Here is a 14,483-nt window from a genome sequence, read left to right as displayed (position 1 = left end):
CCTGTATGTGAAAATGAGGATTTCATACAGGACCAGGTTCTAGTGTTAGTTTCACACCAAATGCCTTCTCACTTTGAGTAAGCCACTTTAATCTTTTTTGTGCAAATTTTCTTACATGTAAATGAAAGAGAGAAAGTAGATTATCTGCAAGTTTGCTTCTAGTTCTAAATATCTAAGATTGAAATCTTTTGATTGTTTCTTTGTGTTGCTCCTCCACCCCATGACACATCCCTCAATGCAGTGCAACCCAAAATGTGCTCTGCAGGTCACCAATGGTCCAGAAACGACGGTGCCGGTCTACAATGAGAAAAGTACAGAATCGGAGAGTAAGCAACTAGAAATGTTTATCATGATTCTACAAAGTAATTCTATACCTGTTACATATAATAATAAAAATTTATATTTTGCCTTAATCTTTTAAATTTAATTTTTATAGTAATCTATTATTATTTTATAAATTTATTTTTGGCTGCGTTGGGTCTTCGTTGCTGCGCGTGGGTGGGGGCTACTCTTCGTTGCGGTGCGTGGGCTTCTCATTGTGGTGGCTTCTCGTTGCGGAGCACGGGCTCTAGGCATGTGGGCTTCAGTAGTTGTGGCTCACAGGCTCAGTAGTTGTGGCTCGCGGGCTCCAGAGCACAGGCTCAGTAGTTGTGGCGCACAGGCTTAGTTGCTCCTAGGCATGTAGGATCTTCCCAGACCAGGGATCAAACCCGTGTACCCTGCATTGGCAGGTGGATTCTTAACCACTGCACCACCAGCGAAGTCCTATTATATGTATATTTTTTTTCATGTGCTTCAAGAAATTCTTTCATAATTGAGATTTTATTGGTTGTTTTGAGGGTCTGTGCACAGACATTTCAATTTGTACACAATTCTCAACATACGTACCAAAAACCTAAAAAATCATATAGTTGTGATTCTTTTCTGAACAGTTATTCCAGTGACTTTCCAGCTTAAAATCTGGGGGCAAATTTTCCTTCACAGGATATCAAGTACCAATGTCTTCAAATATTGATATGCTGTTACATTGTAAGTCCCACTAATTCACAATTTAATATCATATACACTACATACTCAAATTGTCAGTTGTTCACAGCACATTAACAGTTACTAGAAGAACTGGATTACCACGACCTAAGATGTTACAGAGTGCACAAAATTCTGCCCAGGAGAGCCAAGATCAAGGGGTGAGTGGTTTGCTTTAGGAGACAATTCTACCAAAAACAACGTGGGAAGAGAAGTAATTTAAAGTGTTTAAGACATTAAATGCACAACTGACTCCAAACTGCCATTTAGTGTGCTTTGTATTATAGGATAGAAAAGCTACCCTCCATCTGTGGAATGTTAAGCTGACACCCAAGACAATCAAAGCCTCCCATATTCAATATCCCACTATTTTCTGGTTGTACCAAAAAATAAACAACCAGCAAATGATTTCACCTCTTATAAAAAAGCATTTACACTTAAAAAATGGGATGAGGTGGGATTCCTTCCTTTTTAAAAATGTTTCTAGAGCTACTAAAAAACTTGCATTTACAAAATAGTTGATAAAAATATTCCTCTGGGTTGTACAAGAAGGGAAACAGGGACCACTGATAGGACCAGGTGTGTGATATTAATCAGACTTGGCTTCTTTCTCTCCTGCTTCATCAGAAGCTGGGCTCTCCTCATTTTTAGTTTCTCCATTTTCTGCAGGTAAGTCTTCTTTAGTCTCTTGGTTAGCCACTTCAGCCTGTTTTCCCTTTGCGCCCCTTTTCCCTTTTTTTTTTTTTTTTTTTTTTGCCAGTACGCGGGCCTCTCACTGTTGTGGCCTCTCCCATTGCGGAGCACAGGCTCCGGACGTGCAGGCTCAGGGGCCGTGGCTCACGGGCCCAGCCGCTCCGCGGCATGTGGGATCTTCCCGGACCAGGGCACAAACCGGTGTCCGCTGCATCGGCAGGCGGACTCTCAACCACTGTGCCACCAGGGAAGCCCCCCTTTTCCCTTTTGTTTGCACGTTTTTGTCGGAAGATTTATCCTTTCCTGCCGCCTTTTTTGGCTTCCTTTCCACTTTTGCAGGAGCCGGTTTAGCTGACAACCTCGCCGATCTCCTCTTGGGCTCCTCCTTCGCCGCCCCCTTGGCGGAGCTGACCTTCCTCTTGGGCATCGTGGCGGCGGGGCGGGCGCGTGCCGGGTGCGTGCTGGGTGCCTGCGGGCCGCGGCGCGCCGAGAGCCTTCGCGAAGCTGGGCTGCCTGGCCGCTGCCGCTCCTCCCAACGCCCGAGCTGCTCACTATTATATTTTATGAAAGTATGGCCCACATTGGATTGAAAAAACAAAAGAAAAACAAACCTTTCACTAGAGATGGTTTGAGAAACACTGCCTCAATGTATGATGGAAAATTTGCTTTGCCTCTTTTTCTACCCTGGCCAATAATAGTTATTTAATATATTCCTCCTCTGGAGTTTCAATGAAAAGAGGGACAAGATATTGCCTGTCTGCCCTATTAACAGCATAAAATTGGTGGTAAATAGATTTTATTATAAAGAAATTTGCCTTACAGAGAATAAGAAGTAAGTCTGGAGTAAATCTGAGGTTCCCTTTGATTGTGTGTATATGTGAGTCTTCACACAGCTCATGTTAGTGTCTTGCATTAAGATGTTTATCTTAGAACATGAACCCAAAGAGCAGTGAAAATGTCCTTTCTAAAATTATCTTATCCCCAAGAATCCCTTACATATGAAATCTACTAGGATGCTTTGTCTATTGGAGTCTCCAAAACCAATCAATGCTGTTGAGGGTAGGTAAGGTATGGATTATACTTTTGAAAGAGGTTAACGCCTATATTTTTGAGTCTATTCATTCATTCAGACTCATCCGGCATTTGGGAAAATCTATTGTATGGACTCAGGTGTGGTAGACTGACATGTCGACAAGGGCCGTTAAGCAATGAAACTCATCATAATTTGACCTGGGTCTTTATATGTTAAACTGTGGTGGAGGAGCCAGCCTTCCAGTTGAGTTATTTGAAGCAGAAAACATTGCTGGGTTCCCTGCATTGTGGACCACTGGTGCCAATACCTTTTACCCCATTTTGGATGGAATAATCCGGAGAGGTCTGCCCTACTCCTAGAAGCCCTTTGCACATGGCCTGGCATTGTCTGGGAACAGTCTCTTGGCCTGCAGTTCCTGCCTGGTCTATATAGGCTTGTAGTGTACTTCCTCCAAAGTAAAAAAGGCAAGCTCTTTGCCTGCCCTATTAGCAGCATAAAAATCACTCTTTCTTTCAGTTCTTTTTTTAATCCAGAGGCTGAAAATATATAACATATTTGGAAACTCCACTGGCAGACTTGGCAGGCATTTCATATTTACTTGGACTTAACATGAATTGGATTTGGTCCTCTGATTTCCCCACCTCCATCTCTCGGAACAAGTTATTTATTAACCGAGTAAGTCTGTGGTAGTGGATCAGACATGCGCATGGCACGTCTTTTGTAAGTGCGTTTGTTCCGTAAGATTTATGCTAGCCCAAATTATTTTATACTTGTTTTCATTGTTGAAAATTTACTGTGTTCATTCTGGGTTTGGCATAAGTATTTGTAGTGTGCTAGGCGTTCCTGTGGTTGAACATTTTATCGCTGTAACACTTCATGCAAAGGAAATTAAAAAATATAGAGTGAAAGCATTTCCCTAATATGGTTCCAATCAGCTGTGTACTTTAGTAATTTGATTTGTAGGAACTAGAGAGAAGAGTGTTACTGAGCTCTTTTCAGTCATTCATAATTCTCTGGGAATTCAAATCATGGTTCCAAGTTTATGAAAACATCTATTGAAATCTTAAGTCCTTTGTTTTTCTGTTTGTATTGAGGTTGTTTTTTTGTTTTGTTTTGTTTTGTTTTTTTATTACCACTGCAGTATCTAAAAGAATTCAGAGAAGGAAGTGAGTCTCCTCTTTGTATCTTGGACAAGAAAAACTGATGTGAATTGAGGTTGATTGGCTTGGCAGAAGTCAATCACTGGTACAGAGGGGCAGGCCCTTTTATTTCTGCATTATCCCATGTGTGTGTTCCTGCTGCTGTACTCTTTGGGCTAAGCAGTTGGGCTATAATTGGTAAATCCCATTTGCCTGGTGTGCTCCTAATAATCTATTGTGCAATTACTAGTGGCATAGCCAGGTGCATCTTCCCGGAAAATGTAACTCACAAGGTGGAGGATGTTATTTGGGCCAACTAATTCAAGATCTAGGTTGTGATCCTTGCATCATTATTTCTTTGGCTCTTTCTACAGAGACTTAAACTTGTTTCCTTTTCTGAGAATCTCTGGCCTTTGACTTCTGTTTTTGCCAATGAATAAGCATGACTTCTGTTTTGGCTAGTGAATTAACATGTGATAATGCATATATTGTTAGTTTCAGATTTCCTTAATCTAGTTCATACCTAAAAGTAAAATCAAAGTGAAATATGAAATCATAGCTCTTAGAGCTTGGAGGCAAGGCTTGGAAGGTTTCATCTGTTGAAGACAGTAGTAGCTTGTCAGGAGTCTTAGATGGGTATAGAATTTTGCAATCATTTCCTATATTTTAATTTTTTGCTTTTTTTTCTTACCATGTTTTACATTTCCCTCTTGACCTTCAGCAATCTTAAGTTCATGCATTCTTGTGTGAAGTCCCCTTTCACAGTGGTGTTTTGAGCCCTGGCCCTCCTCATACTTGACTAGGCATAAATAAAGTCACGAGGTTATGCATTTTGGCCAAGAGAGTTCATCAATCAGTGGTTTTCCATTTGAAAATATAGTCTGTGAGGTTAATCTTTTCAGTAGTCAAAGAATTAATGTAAGCGAAAGCTAGGTGGATATTCAGCAGTCTTAGTTGTGTTTGGAGGAAAATAGCCAAGGAGCATGGTGGTTCCTATGATCGCTAGTTCTGGCTTAGAAGACATAACTTCTTTTGCTTCAAAGATAAAGGAAACCCACATACATTCTTGGCCTTTCTTCCTGCTTCTGTGTTTCATCTAGGTTGTACCTATGAAGGAAGTACCTATAACAGCTCCTTCAAATGGCAGAGTCCTGCTGAAGCCTGTGTCCTGCGCCAGTGCCAGGTAAAGTCCACCTATTTTACTCTCCAGTGACAAGAAATCCATAAAGTCCTCTTCAGAAAACCTTTTCAGATATCACAGAACAAAACTCCAAAGAAAAAAGCAAAACAAAAATGAGAAACAAATGAAAAACCAACTGTATCCTTGTCCAAATTTATTGTGACTGTCACCATAACAAGACAGTTACAGGATAGATATTGCATGGGACTTGCTTCCAGAAACGCACAGCAGAATTGTTCACCATTGTTAAACTGTGCCTGGAAAAACTCTGAGAAGATGCATATGTCCTTGGGGAAAATTCATGTCTTCCTGTGAGTTTGCTTTGCAAAACACGAATTCTTATTAGCAGAAAGAGGTATTGTTAGAGGATATATGTTTCCCTTTTTTTGATTTAGAAACATTTTGAGCAGGAGCCAGTCTGCAGACTGTGTTAAATCAAAGCAATTAGTACATTGTAACCTCAATGATTTCAACGCAACGAATTTCAGAACCACCAGTTTGGATCCTAGGGAGCCCACTGTGCCTGGTGCTTGCTGAACTCTGAAGAGAGAACTGTTTCCCTGTGGCTTTAATCATTACAGGTCTTAAACAGGCAAGATAAACCAAAGGGGAAATGAAGAATTGAAATTGTCTAATTCCTTTTCTTTAAAGAAATACTCTGTTAAAAAAATGATCATCTAATTTTGACATAATTTAAAAATTTTTCTCTGTAGAGAAGATACTGTTAAATCATTTTCCCCCAGTCTCATTTCACTGTTCAAGGGTATACTTTTGCATTTAAAGGAGAACCAAGGTTAGTATAATAATGCATATTTCTCTCTGACCTTATCGCAAGTATATTGACATTTAGTTTATTGAAATCTAAATTTTATGTAATCATGTTCTTTGCATAAGCCCACAGTGGGCATGTTCACTCGTAAGATCTTCAGTTACTTGTTCAGTTAAATGTTCAGTTTATTTATGTAGTAATCTAAATTATTTATGAAAATAAGCAGTAGTTAGAACAGATATGAATAATAGATTGACTCAATAAATATTTGTTGAATTTTTACCCTGAGTTACACATGCAATCAGCTTTATGGAACAAAATAATGACAGCAATGACTTTTAATAACATGAAAAGCCCACATTCATTCTGAAATTTGCATCACCCCATCCCCACCCTGCTTCTTGACCGACGTGATTTCCAGTCTTTGAGAGGGACACTCCGAAAGCCATGGTTACACTATCTTTCAAACAAGATGATTGCATGCCTTTTGGAGTGTAGTGTAACATTTTTATACAGTAGTCAGAGGTCTTGACAGTCTTCCAGTTGCATGGACCAGTGGTGAATTTTGCTGCCTTTGTTTAAATTAAATGGAAACTATTATCTGGGAGGGAATATTCTGTTGACTGAATAACACATCAAGCCTTCATCAATTGTGAATATCGGCTTTGGTCACTAGCCATTCACCAGTGGCCAGAGAGAATGATGCAGGAATGTCAAATTATTACTGGAGGAGATCTTAAAGACCAACATCCCTGGGAGTGAGGAAATGCTGAACTATAGACTGGAGTGCAGAAAGGGGACGTTAGCTACCAGGAATGAACTTTGTCTTTTAATTTTTTTCCTTTTATAATACTTTGCCTACGCCCTGTTAGCTAGTTTCAAAATATTATTTCACTCAATAACCATAAAAGCAAACTTCTGTTAAGGTAGTTACAAAAAGCTGCTCCTATGCTCAGCTGGTACCTTCCCACTCTTGCTTACTTTCTTCCTTCTTTAGGGAAGGAGACTTCATCTCTGAATGCAGGAAATGACCATTTACTGGTACCCGTCAGGGAAGTCTTCCTTTAAGATCCTCCTCTGCACAGTGACACAATTGCAACCTCTCTCTCCAAGATCTTCTCTTCTCAGGGTGTAGAATCAGTAACAGAAGAGAGAGTATAGTGTAGTGAGTAAAATATGGGCATTGCCATTCACATAACTTGTTACTTAACCTCTCTAGACCACATTTTCATCCCCCATAAAATGAGATAGTACTACCTCATAGGGTGGTTGTAAGAATAAGCAACAATGTCATTTAAAACACTTTTGGCTGAGCCTACAAGTACTGGGTACAACTAGATACCAGACAGATAACAGCTAGTCTAATGATCTGGTTTACTTCCATTTGAGTTGAAATCTAGCTTATTTCTTATGTCTTCATACTGAAAGAGTTCTGATGGTGGAAAATTTACCTTTATCTTCCGCTTTTAGTGTCTTACTGGAAGAGGAAAGTTTGAAGATCAGAGACAGGAAATTCATGCTGGGAAGTAACCTGAATCCTCCATCTGGATTGCAGATACTAAAGGGAAATTGATCCTGGGCTTTTTGCGTTGCTTCAGTTACATAACTAAAGCCCAGTTCCTTTTTTGATGTTGTATGTTGCTGGTATTTTGGCATTTTTTTTCCTTCACAAATGTGATATAGACCACAATAAATTCCCCTGGTAGTGGAAGCCTCAGGTCTGACAGATATGAAGGCAGTTAGGATATAACCTTTCTTGTTGGATTGAGATGATATGGTAGCAGAAACGATGAAGAAAATTATCTAGTTGTCAAATTGTTACATAGTTTTTTAGCTTTCGTTACCACTGCCCTGAAAACAAAATTAAACAAACAAACAAACATACAAATCCATTTTATAAAATGGGTAGAGAATATAGAGAAAAATCCCTCAAAGACCAACCCTGAAAATTAATTAAAAAAATGTTTTAATCGACATTAAAATACTAGAGTCCCAAGATCAGTTTGCAAATGAGTCCCTTGATTTCATTATTAAGACCAAAAGTGTTTATTTTGACAGAACATAATATGAACATTAAAATAGTTTTATCTAATCTCTTCATCTGATGACTGACAGCCACACTGTCTGCGAGGTCCAGAGAAATTTCTAAGATTGCAGAGCTGGTGTCTAGTTATTCCTGGAAGGGTGGTGAGGATTTAGGTCTCCAGATGCCAGTCTGGAATATTATGTTTGTACTCTGTGCCTTATAATTAATGGCTTAAAGTGCAATAACAATTACAGAAAATATAGTCAGTGTTGAAAACTTAAAACAATTGTGAATGAACAGCTAGACTCTGTTAGCTACTGACTGACAGCATGGAGGTTTTAAATACTAGATTTAAAAGAAAGAAAGGAAGGACGGAAGGAAGAAAGAAAGAAAGAAAGGAAGGAAGGAAAGAAAGAAAGAAAAGAAAGAAAGAAGAAAAGAGAGAGACAGGGAGGGAGGGAGGAAGAAAGAAAGGAAATTAGAGTCAAAGAGAAAGAACTAGGACAGGCAATAGAACAGGTACAGGATTTGCACTTTGAGATGGGGCTATCTGGGGCCATCAGACCTCATTTGTGCCATATATCTCTGCGCCTGACACCCATCCCACCTTTGCACCTTTTGTGTTTGAATTCTTCTCCTACTAAGTTGATTACTTTCCAAAAGTAAGTCCTCAGTGGGAATTCTGGGCTGACTTTCCTTGCGGTGTTCTGTTTTTCAGGAAGGCGTTGTCACAGAGTCTGAGGTGCGATGTGTCGTTCATTGTAAAAACCCTTCCAAGCATCTGGGAAAGTGCTGCCCCACTTGTCCAGGTAACATTCTCAGGAAGGGGAAGGTGGCGATGCTCCCTGGTACAGTACAACACTGTTGAAATCCCTCTGGGTTCTCACAGGAATGCATGATTTTCCCCACTCCTGACTGGAATTTTTCTCACTTTACGTCTGTGTACCTAATGGGTTAGGAGAGCAAACTCCTTTTCTTAGAAGTGTCCGGTTGGACTCTGGCGTGTCCGGGATGACTGCAACGTGCTGTAGGTCTTGGCAAGGATGCTTCAGGCTCCGGAGGCCTGCTTTCCACTCCACAGGGCCACAGGTAACGCTTATTTTGGAAGGAAAGGCTGTGGCTTTCGCTTACTTCCAGAAATGTCTTTTTACTGCTTCATATTGCAATACCTTGGCCAGAGCTTGCCTTGGTGATGAGGCGACCAGATGTTTTCTGAACACCAAGAGCTGTGTCCCTAAGATGATTTAGCTTAGGGCTTTGCTGGTCTCAGTTTTCAGCGTGGTGCAGTGAGTGGGACCCACTGTCTTTTTAGAGGGTCCCACGGCCTAGCTGACAGCAAAGGGATCTTTCCTTTCCAGTGGGTGGGGTGTTTCCTCTTACGTTTCTGCACAGGATTACAAAGGCCGCCTGCATCTTCTCTTGCCCTTAGGTACCAGCCTGGGGATTTTGAGGTGAGAGATTTTTTTCTGATCCCTTAAGCCTCTGGCCCATGCTCTTCGACAGATGTTCTGCATTTTGGGTTTTACTCTGAGTGCTTTTCCTCACTGGAGACCATACTCACAACTACTTCTCTTTGCTTTTGAAGTTGATCTCCAAAGGGCCTTCTGTACTGCGAACCTTCCCGGGAATTGGTGAAGGCATCACCATGGGATGCTTTGCGAAGATAAGCTCTTGGTCCCTTCCCCTCCACGCACTCTGCCATGTGCGCAGACCGGGGCCCTTCCAGAGTCCAGCCTTCCCTCATCTTTGAATGACAATAAGGACAGTCTCTCTCCACTACTTCTAACCTTTCTGAGTTCCCTGGACAGTCTTTATTGAGCCAAACTTCCTTTTCCTACTGGGATTTCTGTGAAGCTTGTATTATTGGATAAGCTTATGTGAAGGCCAGAAACCAGTTGAAAGTAAAATAATTCTTTCCATAATTCACTTATTTTGTATCTATCACACAGAGTTTGCTTGAGTACTTTTCCCCTCTGAATACACTGAATGCTTTACATCATGTAACCATCCTCTAAAATGCCTAAGGGATCTTTATTATGTTAGCTCACTAATACTCTAGTCTGCACATGAAAATCACCTGGGAAGTTTTAAAAAATAAATCTTGATACCCAGGCTGCCTCCCAGACCAATTCCATCAGAATCTCTGAGGGCGACACTCAGGCCTCCCAGAAAATTTCTGTACACAGCCAAGCTTGAGATTGATAACAGAGCAAATTTTATATTCCATAGAGATTTAAAAGGTATTGAAGCTCTTAAGTATTAATTCAGTTCTGTTGAGTAGACTGTTGCTTTATTGATACAGAATCAACTTGGCATATATAACATTCCTTCTCACTTAGGAGATAGTCATATTTTTAGTCTGCCTTTGAAAGTGTGCATATACAAACAGCAGAGTGAATTTATTTCAGCAGTTGAAGTTATCATATTTGAGCAGTTGCTTCTCTCACTTTGTTTTTGAGTTGCGTTCCGAGGAAGGAAAGGCTGAGCTCCGTGATTGCATATATTATAATGCTAAGTCCCCACCACCATCCCAGTAAGGGATGAAGTACTGTCTGTAGTTCATCCAGGAAGAAATTTGACTCAGTGAGTATAAGTACCTGCCCAATGCTCAGGAGTAAGTAAGTGCTAAAGGTGGGCTTGGGGTCTGGCCCCTTTTCTTTCTTGGGCCCCATACTGCACTACCTCCCCCTATCCCCACACTGTGATAATTTTTCAACTTGGGTCCAGATGCCCTAGGAGGCAGATCTTTAAAAGTTAGCTTGCCAGTGCTATACACCAGCCCCCTGACACCTGGGCAGGCGCTGTGCCCTTGGTTATGGGGTCAAGAACCAACTTTACTCTCTCTCCTTAATTTCAAAGGCCAACTTTTGGGATGCAAATCAGAAGACTCAGAAGAGGCCACATCCAGAATGCATTATCCTGTGTCTTGGGAAGGAGCCCTCAGCCAAGTCTAGATAGGGACAGTTGAGCGAAGCCTTGGGGTATTATCCTTGTAATTCAGAAGGACTGGCATCTGTCATTGATCATGGAATGGTATTCCACATAATGACAAACACATACAGCTTGTGGTCAGTTTCTTCCTGAAACAGATTTCAGGGCATTTTTGGTTGTCTGCTTCTTCCTTTTCATCTGACTCTTTGCTCAAGGAGGTTGGGTCATGATGGGAACAGTTTGCGTGCAATTTTCATTTAAAATTTCCTTATTTAAATTGTCAAATGTAGATTGTGCAGTTAACCTGTCTGGCAATCCGTATGACAGAACCAGTGGTGCAAACATATATGAAAGCATTGGAGACCCTTTGTTGGAAGTGTCCTTTGAAAAGAGATGACTGGGCACCTGCCATTATTAATGGTGCTGAGATAGAGCCACTGGGAGGGTCCCAAGCTTAGCAAGTCTCCCTGCATCAAAGGGAATAGCAGGAGGTGGCTGATGACTGACTGGCTCTGGGTGTGGGCATCAGAAAGACCTTAAAGCCACAGTTCACTCAGCCATTCAGCTTCAGTAGCATTTGTCCCCGTGTCTTTCAGTTGAACAAAGGGCTCCATATCTAGCTTTAAAATGAATAGGTCCAGTGGCTAGGTCCGGTGGTTATGGGCAATGCTCATATGTTCAGATGTTCCCTTTGTCAGGAACCAGCTGCTTTGAGAGTTTGGTGGGTTCTGTTGATGACTTCATTGGACAGGCCTTGAACACCTACTCTCAGGGACATGAGTCAGCCTTTCACAAGAGCCCCTTTTGCTGAGTTTCACCCATTGGAAGTGCTGCTTCCAGCACTGTCTGCTATGTGGAAAGTGACCTCAGCTATTCTGGCAAAGTACCTCGTGAGGACAGTCCTGAGGGAAGTGGATTTGCCATTAGCTGACGGTCCTCCCGTGGCCCATGTGACACAGGGTTGCTGGCCAGCCTGAGCTTCCAGTCACCTGTGAGATCACTTGAGAATACAGCAGGGACCTGGTCGTCTTTCTGAATAGGAGGCACCTCCTGGGCTTTTGGTCCTATATTTAGCCAAGCTTAGTGGGGGCATCTTAGGCCCTTTAACAGCACGTAGGGTGGGGCTTGAGAACCTGTGTGGCACCTCCAGCCTTGCCTCTGTCCTTTCTTGTCTTGGTGTCTGCCCCTCTGTATGGTACGGCCAGTGGGTCAGAGCTGAGTTCACATCCTAGCTCTGCCACCTGCCCAGCTGAGTGAGTTGCTTTCTCTCTCTAGGCCATATTTTCCTCATCTGTGGGGACAGTGATAAGAGTCTGTGCTTCGTAGGCTCACTGAAGATGGAGTTAGATCAGGGGTGTGAAGGGTCTGGTAGAGGCTGGGGGCACTTCTGCCGCTCCAAGTGGCAGCTCTTCATGTCATTTGCTCCTTAGCTCATCCATGACTTCTGTTGCTTGACCTTCTCTTTGCCTCTTCTGACCCCTCTGGGATTTGGTTCCCTGGCTGTGGTTAGGGTAGTCCTGGTGAGCTCCTCAGGCTCTGCAGGGCTCAGAACCCTGCACTGATGCTGCTTAGGCTGACCTGGCTTCCAACGTCTTACTTGCTTTCTAGTATCTTCGGGTTTCTGGACACATGTCAATCTTTGGTATTCCATATATATGTGTGTATATATATATATATATATATATATTTTTTTTTTATATCTATATTATATCTATCTATCTATCTACCTATCTACCTATCATTTTACCATGAAGCATTCTTGTTCTCTGGTTGAAGAGGACACTGTGCTAGGCGGGGGTGAAGGTGGGGATGGACGTGCAGTGGATAGAAGAATAGTGTCAAGCTGAATCAAGGTGCTGCCCTAAATCGAAATTCTTCTTTGCTTTCTAGGCTGTGTGTTTGAGGGGGTGCAGTACCGAGAAGGGGAGGAATTTCAGCCAGAAGGAGACAAATGTATCAAGTGTTCCTGTGTTGTAAGTACTGCCCTGGATGTTCCAAGGGCATTCCTTCTGGTTAATTGTGGCTGGGACTCACCAAGAGCAGCCCTAGGTCTCCTTATGGTCTCTCCTCCTCTCCCTCCTGATGTGGAACTAAGGGAAAAGCTCATCACTCTAAGGCGGGGTTCTCAGCCTTGGCGGTGTTAACTTTTTGGGCTGGGTAGTTCTTTGTGGTGGCAGCTGTCCTGCGCATTGTAGGATGTTTAGCACCATCCCTGGCCTCTGCCATTGGAGTTTAGGAGCGCTCCTCCCCTCAGCTGGGACAAGCAACAATGTCTGCCGACATTGTCATGTGTGCCTTGGAAGACTGATTGACAACCACTGGTCTAAAGAGTGAGGGAGAGAGGCTGATTCCCTCCACCTATATTCTTTTTTGGGAAGACACGGATTCTCTGCTCTTTGGGCCCGAGAAGCTTCTTGCTTAGGCAGCTGTTGAGTTCTTTAGTGCAGTCAAATTGGAAGCAGATGGAGATAAATGCAGCTTGCTTCGGAGAGAAGCTGATCTGAGGATTGGTCAATTATGTTGAGGGGAAGGGATGGGAGGAAATGCCTCTAAACCATGGATTCAGGGCGGAGAAGGGATTAGTGAGACAAAACCATAGACTTGCCTTTCTAGGCATTGTTGATTTGTAATTCATATGCTAAGGATATCTTCAGAGTGCTTAGGAATGCAAAAAGGAATTTGGGGTAATAATTTTAATGAGATCTTTTTTATTAATGTCTTTTAAATTTGAAGTAAACTCATTGGTGGTGATGGTGGTGATGGTGATGATAGGGAATCTAGTCTTAAACCGCTGCTCCAAGTTATTTACAGTAGGGAGTTAGTACAACCATATATTTTTTAAGCTTTTAATCTTTTGTAATAAAGAACATACAGTACTCATCTCAGAATATTAAAAAAATACATAGGGAACTTCAGCATCCTAATTTCACCAAAGCAGAATCATATGTGGATCATCATAAATCATAGTATTTGTCATTTCTCGACATGTCTTTTCCAAAATATTTCCCCCATCCTATAGCACATATGCATACACAACCTAGAGGGTCCACATTAAAGTAAACATGACCAAGGGTGATGGTTTTTGCAAGGGGAAGGAAGAAAGCAAGGAGAGGAGGGAAAGAGAGAGGGAAAGAGAGAGAGAATATTTATATCTATATCTGTATCTATCTATAGTCATATACTCAAATGCACTCAAGGTATTCAGATTCCGTGTGTTTTTAAACACACTGCGTGCTGATCGAAATACACTGGAGGGCCAAGTTCAGGCCCCTGCAAGTCCTGCTTTCATTTTCAACTGAAGAAAGAAAAATCCAAAGGTGTGGTTGCTTGCCCAAGCTTTCCTGCTCCGTGAGTTCCTCCAGACCTATATTCTACATTATTTACTATATCCCTATATTCTAATCTCCTACATTCCTATATTCCTAATCCTCTATTCTTTCTAGTTCTCCACGTTGCCACCCTCAGCATGTAAGGGGCAGCTAATGGTGTTGACTGTGTCCCTGACGTCAGTCTGTGAGTTACTAGCACAGGGAGAAGGGACCGTGGAGCTCTTGCTTGGGGACAGGACATTTGTGAGTTGGCTTGGGTATCGGGAGGGTCATAAGAGCAGTTTTGCTTTTTGTGAATACAAAAATTTGAGACCTAAGCTTTCCTTTTTGCAGCTTGTTATTAATATAAATTGGTTT

The 14,483-nt window shown here is 41.9% G+C and overlaps 1 protein-coding gene and 1 long non-coding RNA gene across 2 annotated transcripts; one reads left to right on the top strand and one right to left on the bottom strand.

The window, feature by feature from the left end:
* Positions 1-868: 868 nt before the first annotated feature.
* Positions 869-2,265, bottom strand: LOC111179762 (non-histone chromosomal protein HMG-14-like). Its single transcript, XM_089917541.1, has 2 exons — positions 1,956-2,265; positions 869-1,751 (listed from the first exon to the last, which is right to left on the bottom strand). The coding sequence occupies exons 1-2, from the start codon at positions 2,144-2,146 to the stop codon at positions 1,616-1,618; spliced, it is 327 nt and encodes a 108-aa protein (XP_089773667.1). The 5' UTR covers positions 2,147-2,265; the 3' UTR covers positions 869-1,615.
* A 1,279-nt stretch (positions 2,266-3,544) lies between these two features.
* On the top strand, positions 3,545-14,249 carry LOC149748389 (uncharacterized). Its single transcript, XR_016394303.1, has 3 exons — positions 3,545-5,074; positions 8,585-8,675; positions 12,688-14,249. It is a non-coding gene; the product is annotated as an uncharacterized LOC149748389 (long non-coding RNA).
* The last annotated feature ends 234 nt before the right edge of the window (positions 14,250-14,483 follow it).

This window comes from Delphinapterus leucas, chromosome 9 (assembly GCF_059928025.1).
Source record: "Delphinapterus leucas isolate spDelLeu-1000000601 "Yukka" chromosome 9, BTC_Dleu_Yukka2, whole genome shotgun sequence".
NCBI lineage: Eukaryota > Metazoa > Chordata > Mammalia > Artiodactyla > Monodontidae > Delphinapterus > Delphinapterus leucas.
The sequence above is the reverse complement of the archived record's forward strand: the minus strand, read 5'-3'. Positions and strand labels throughout refer to the sequence as shown.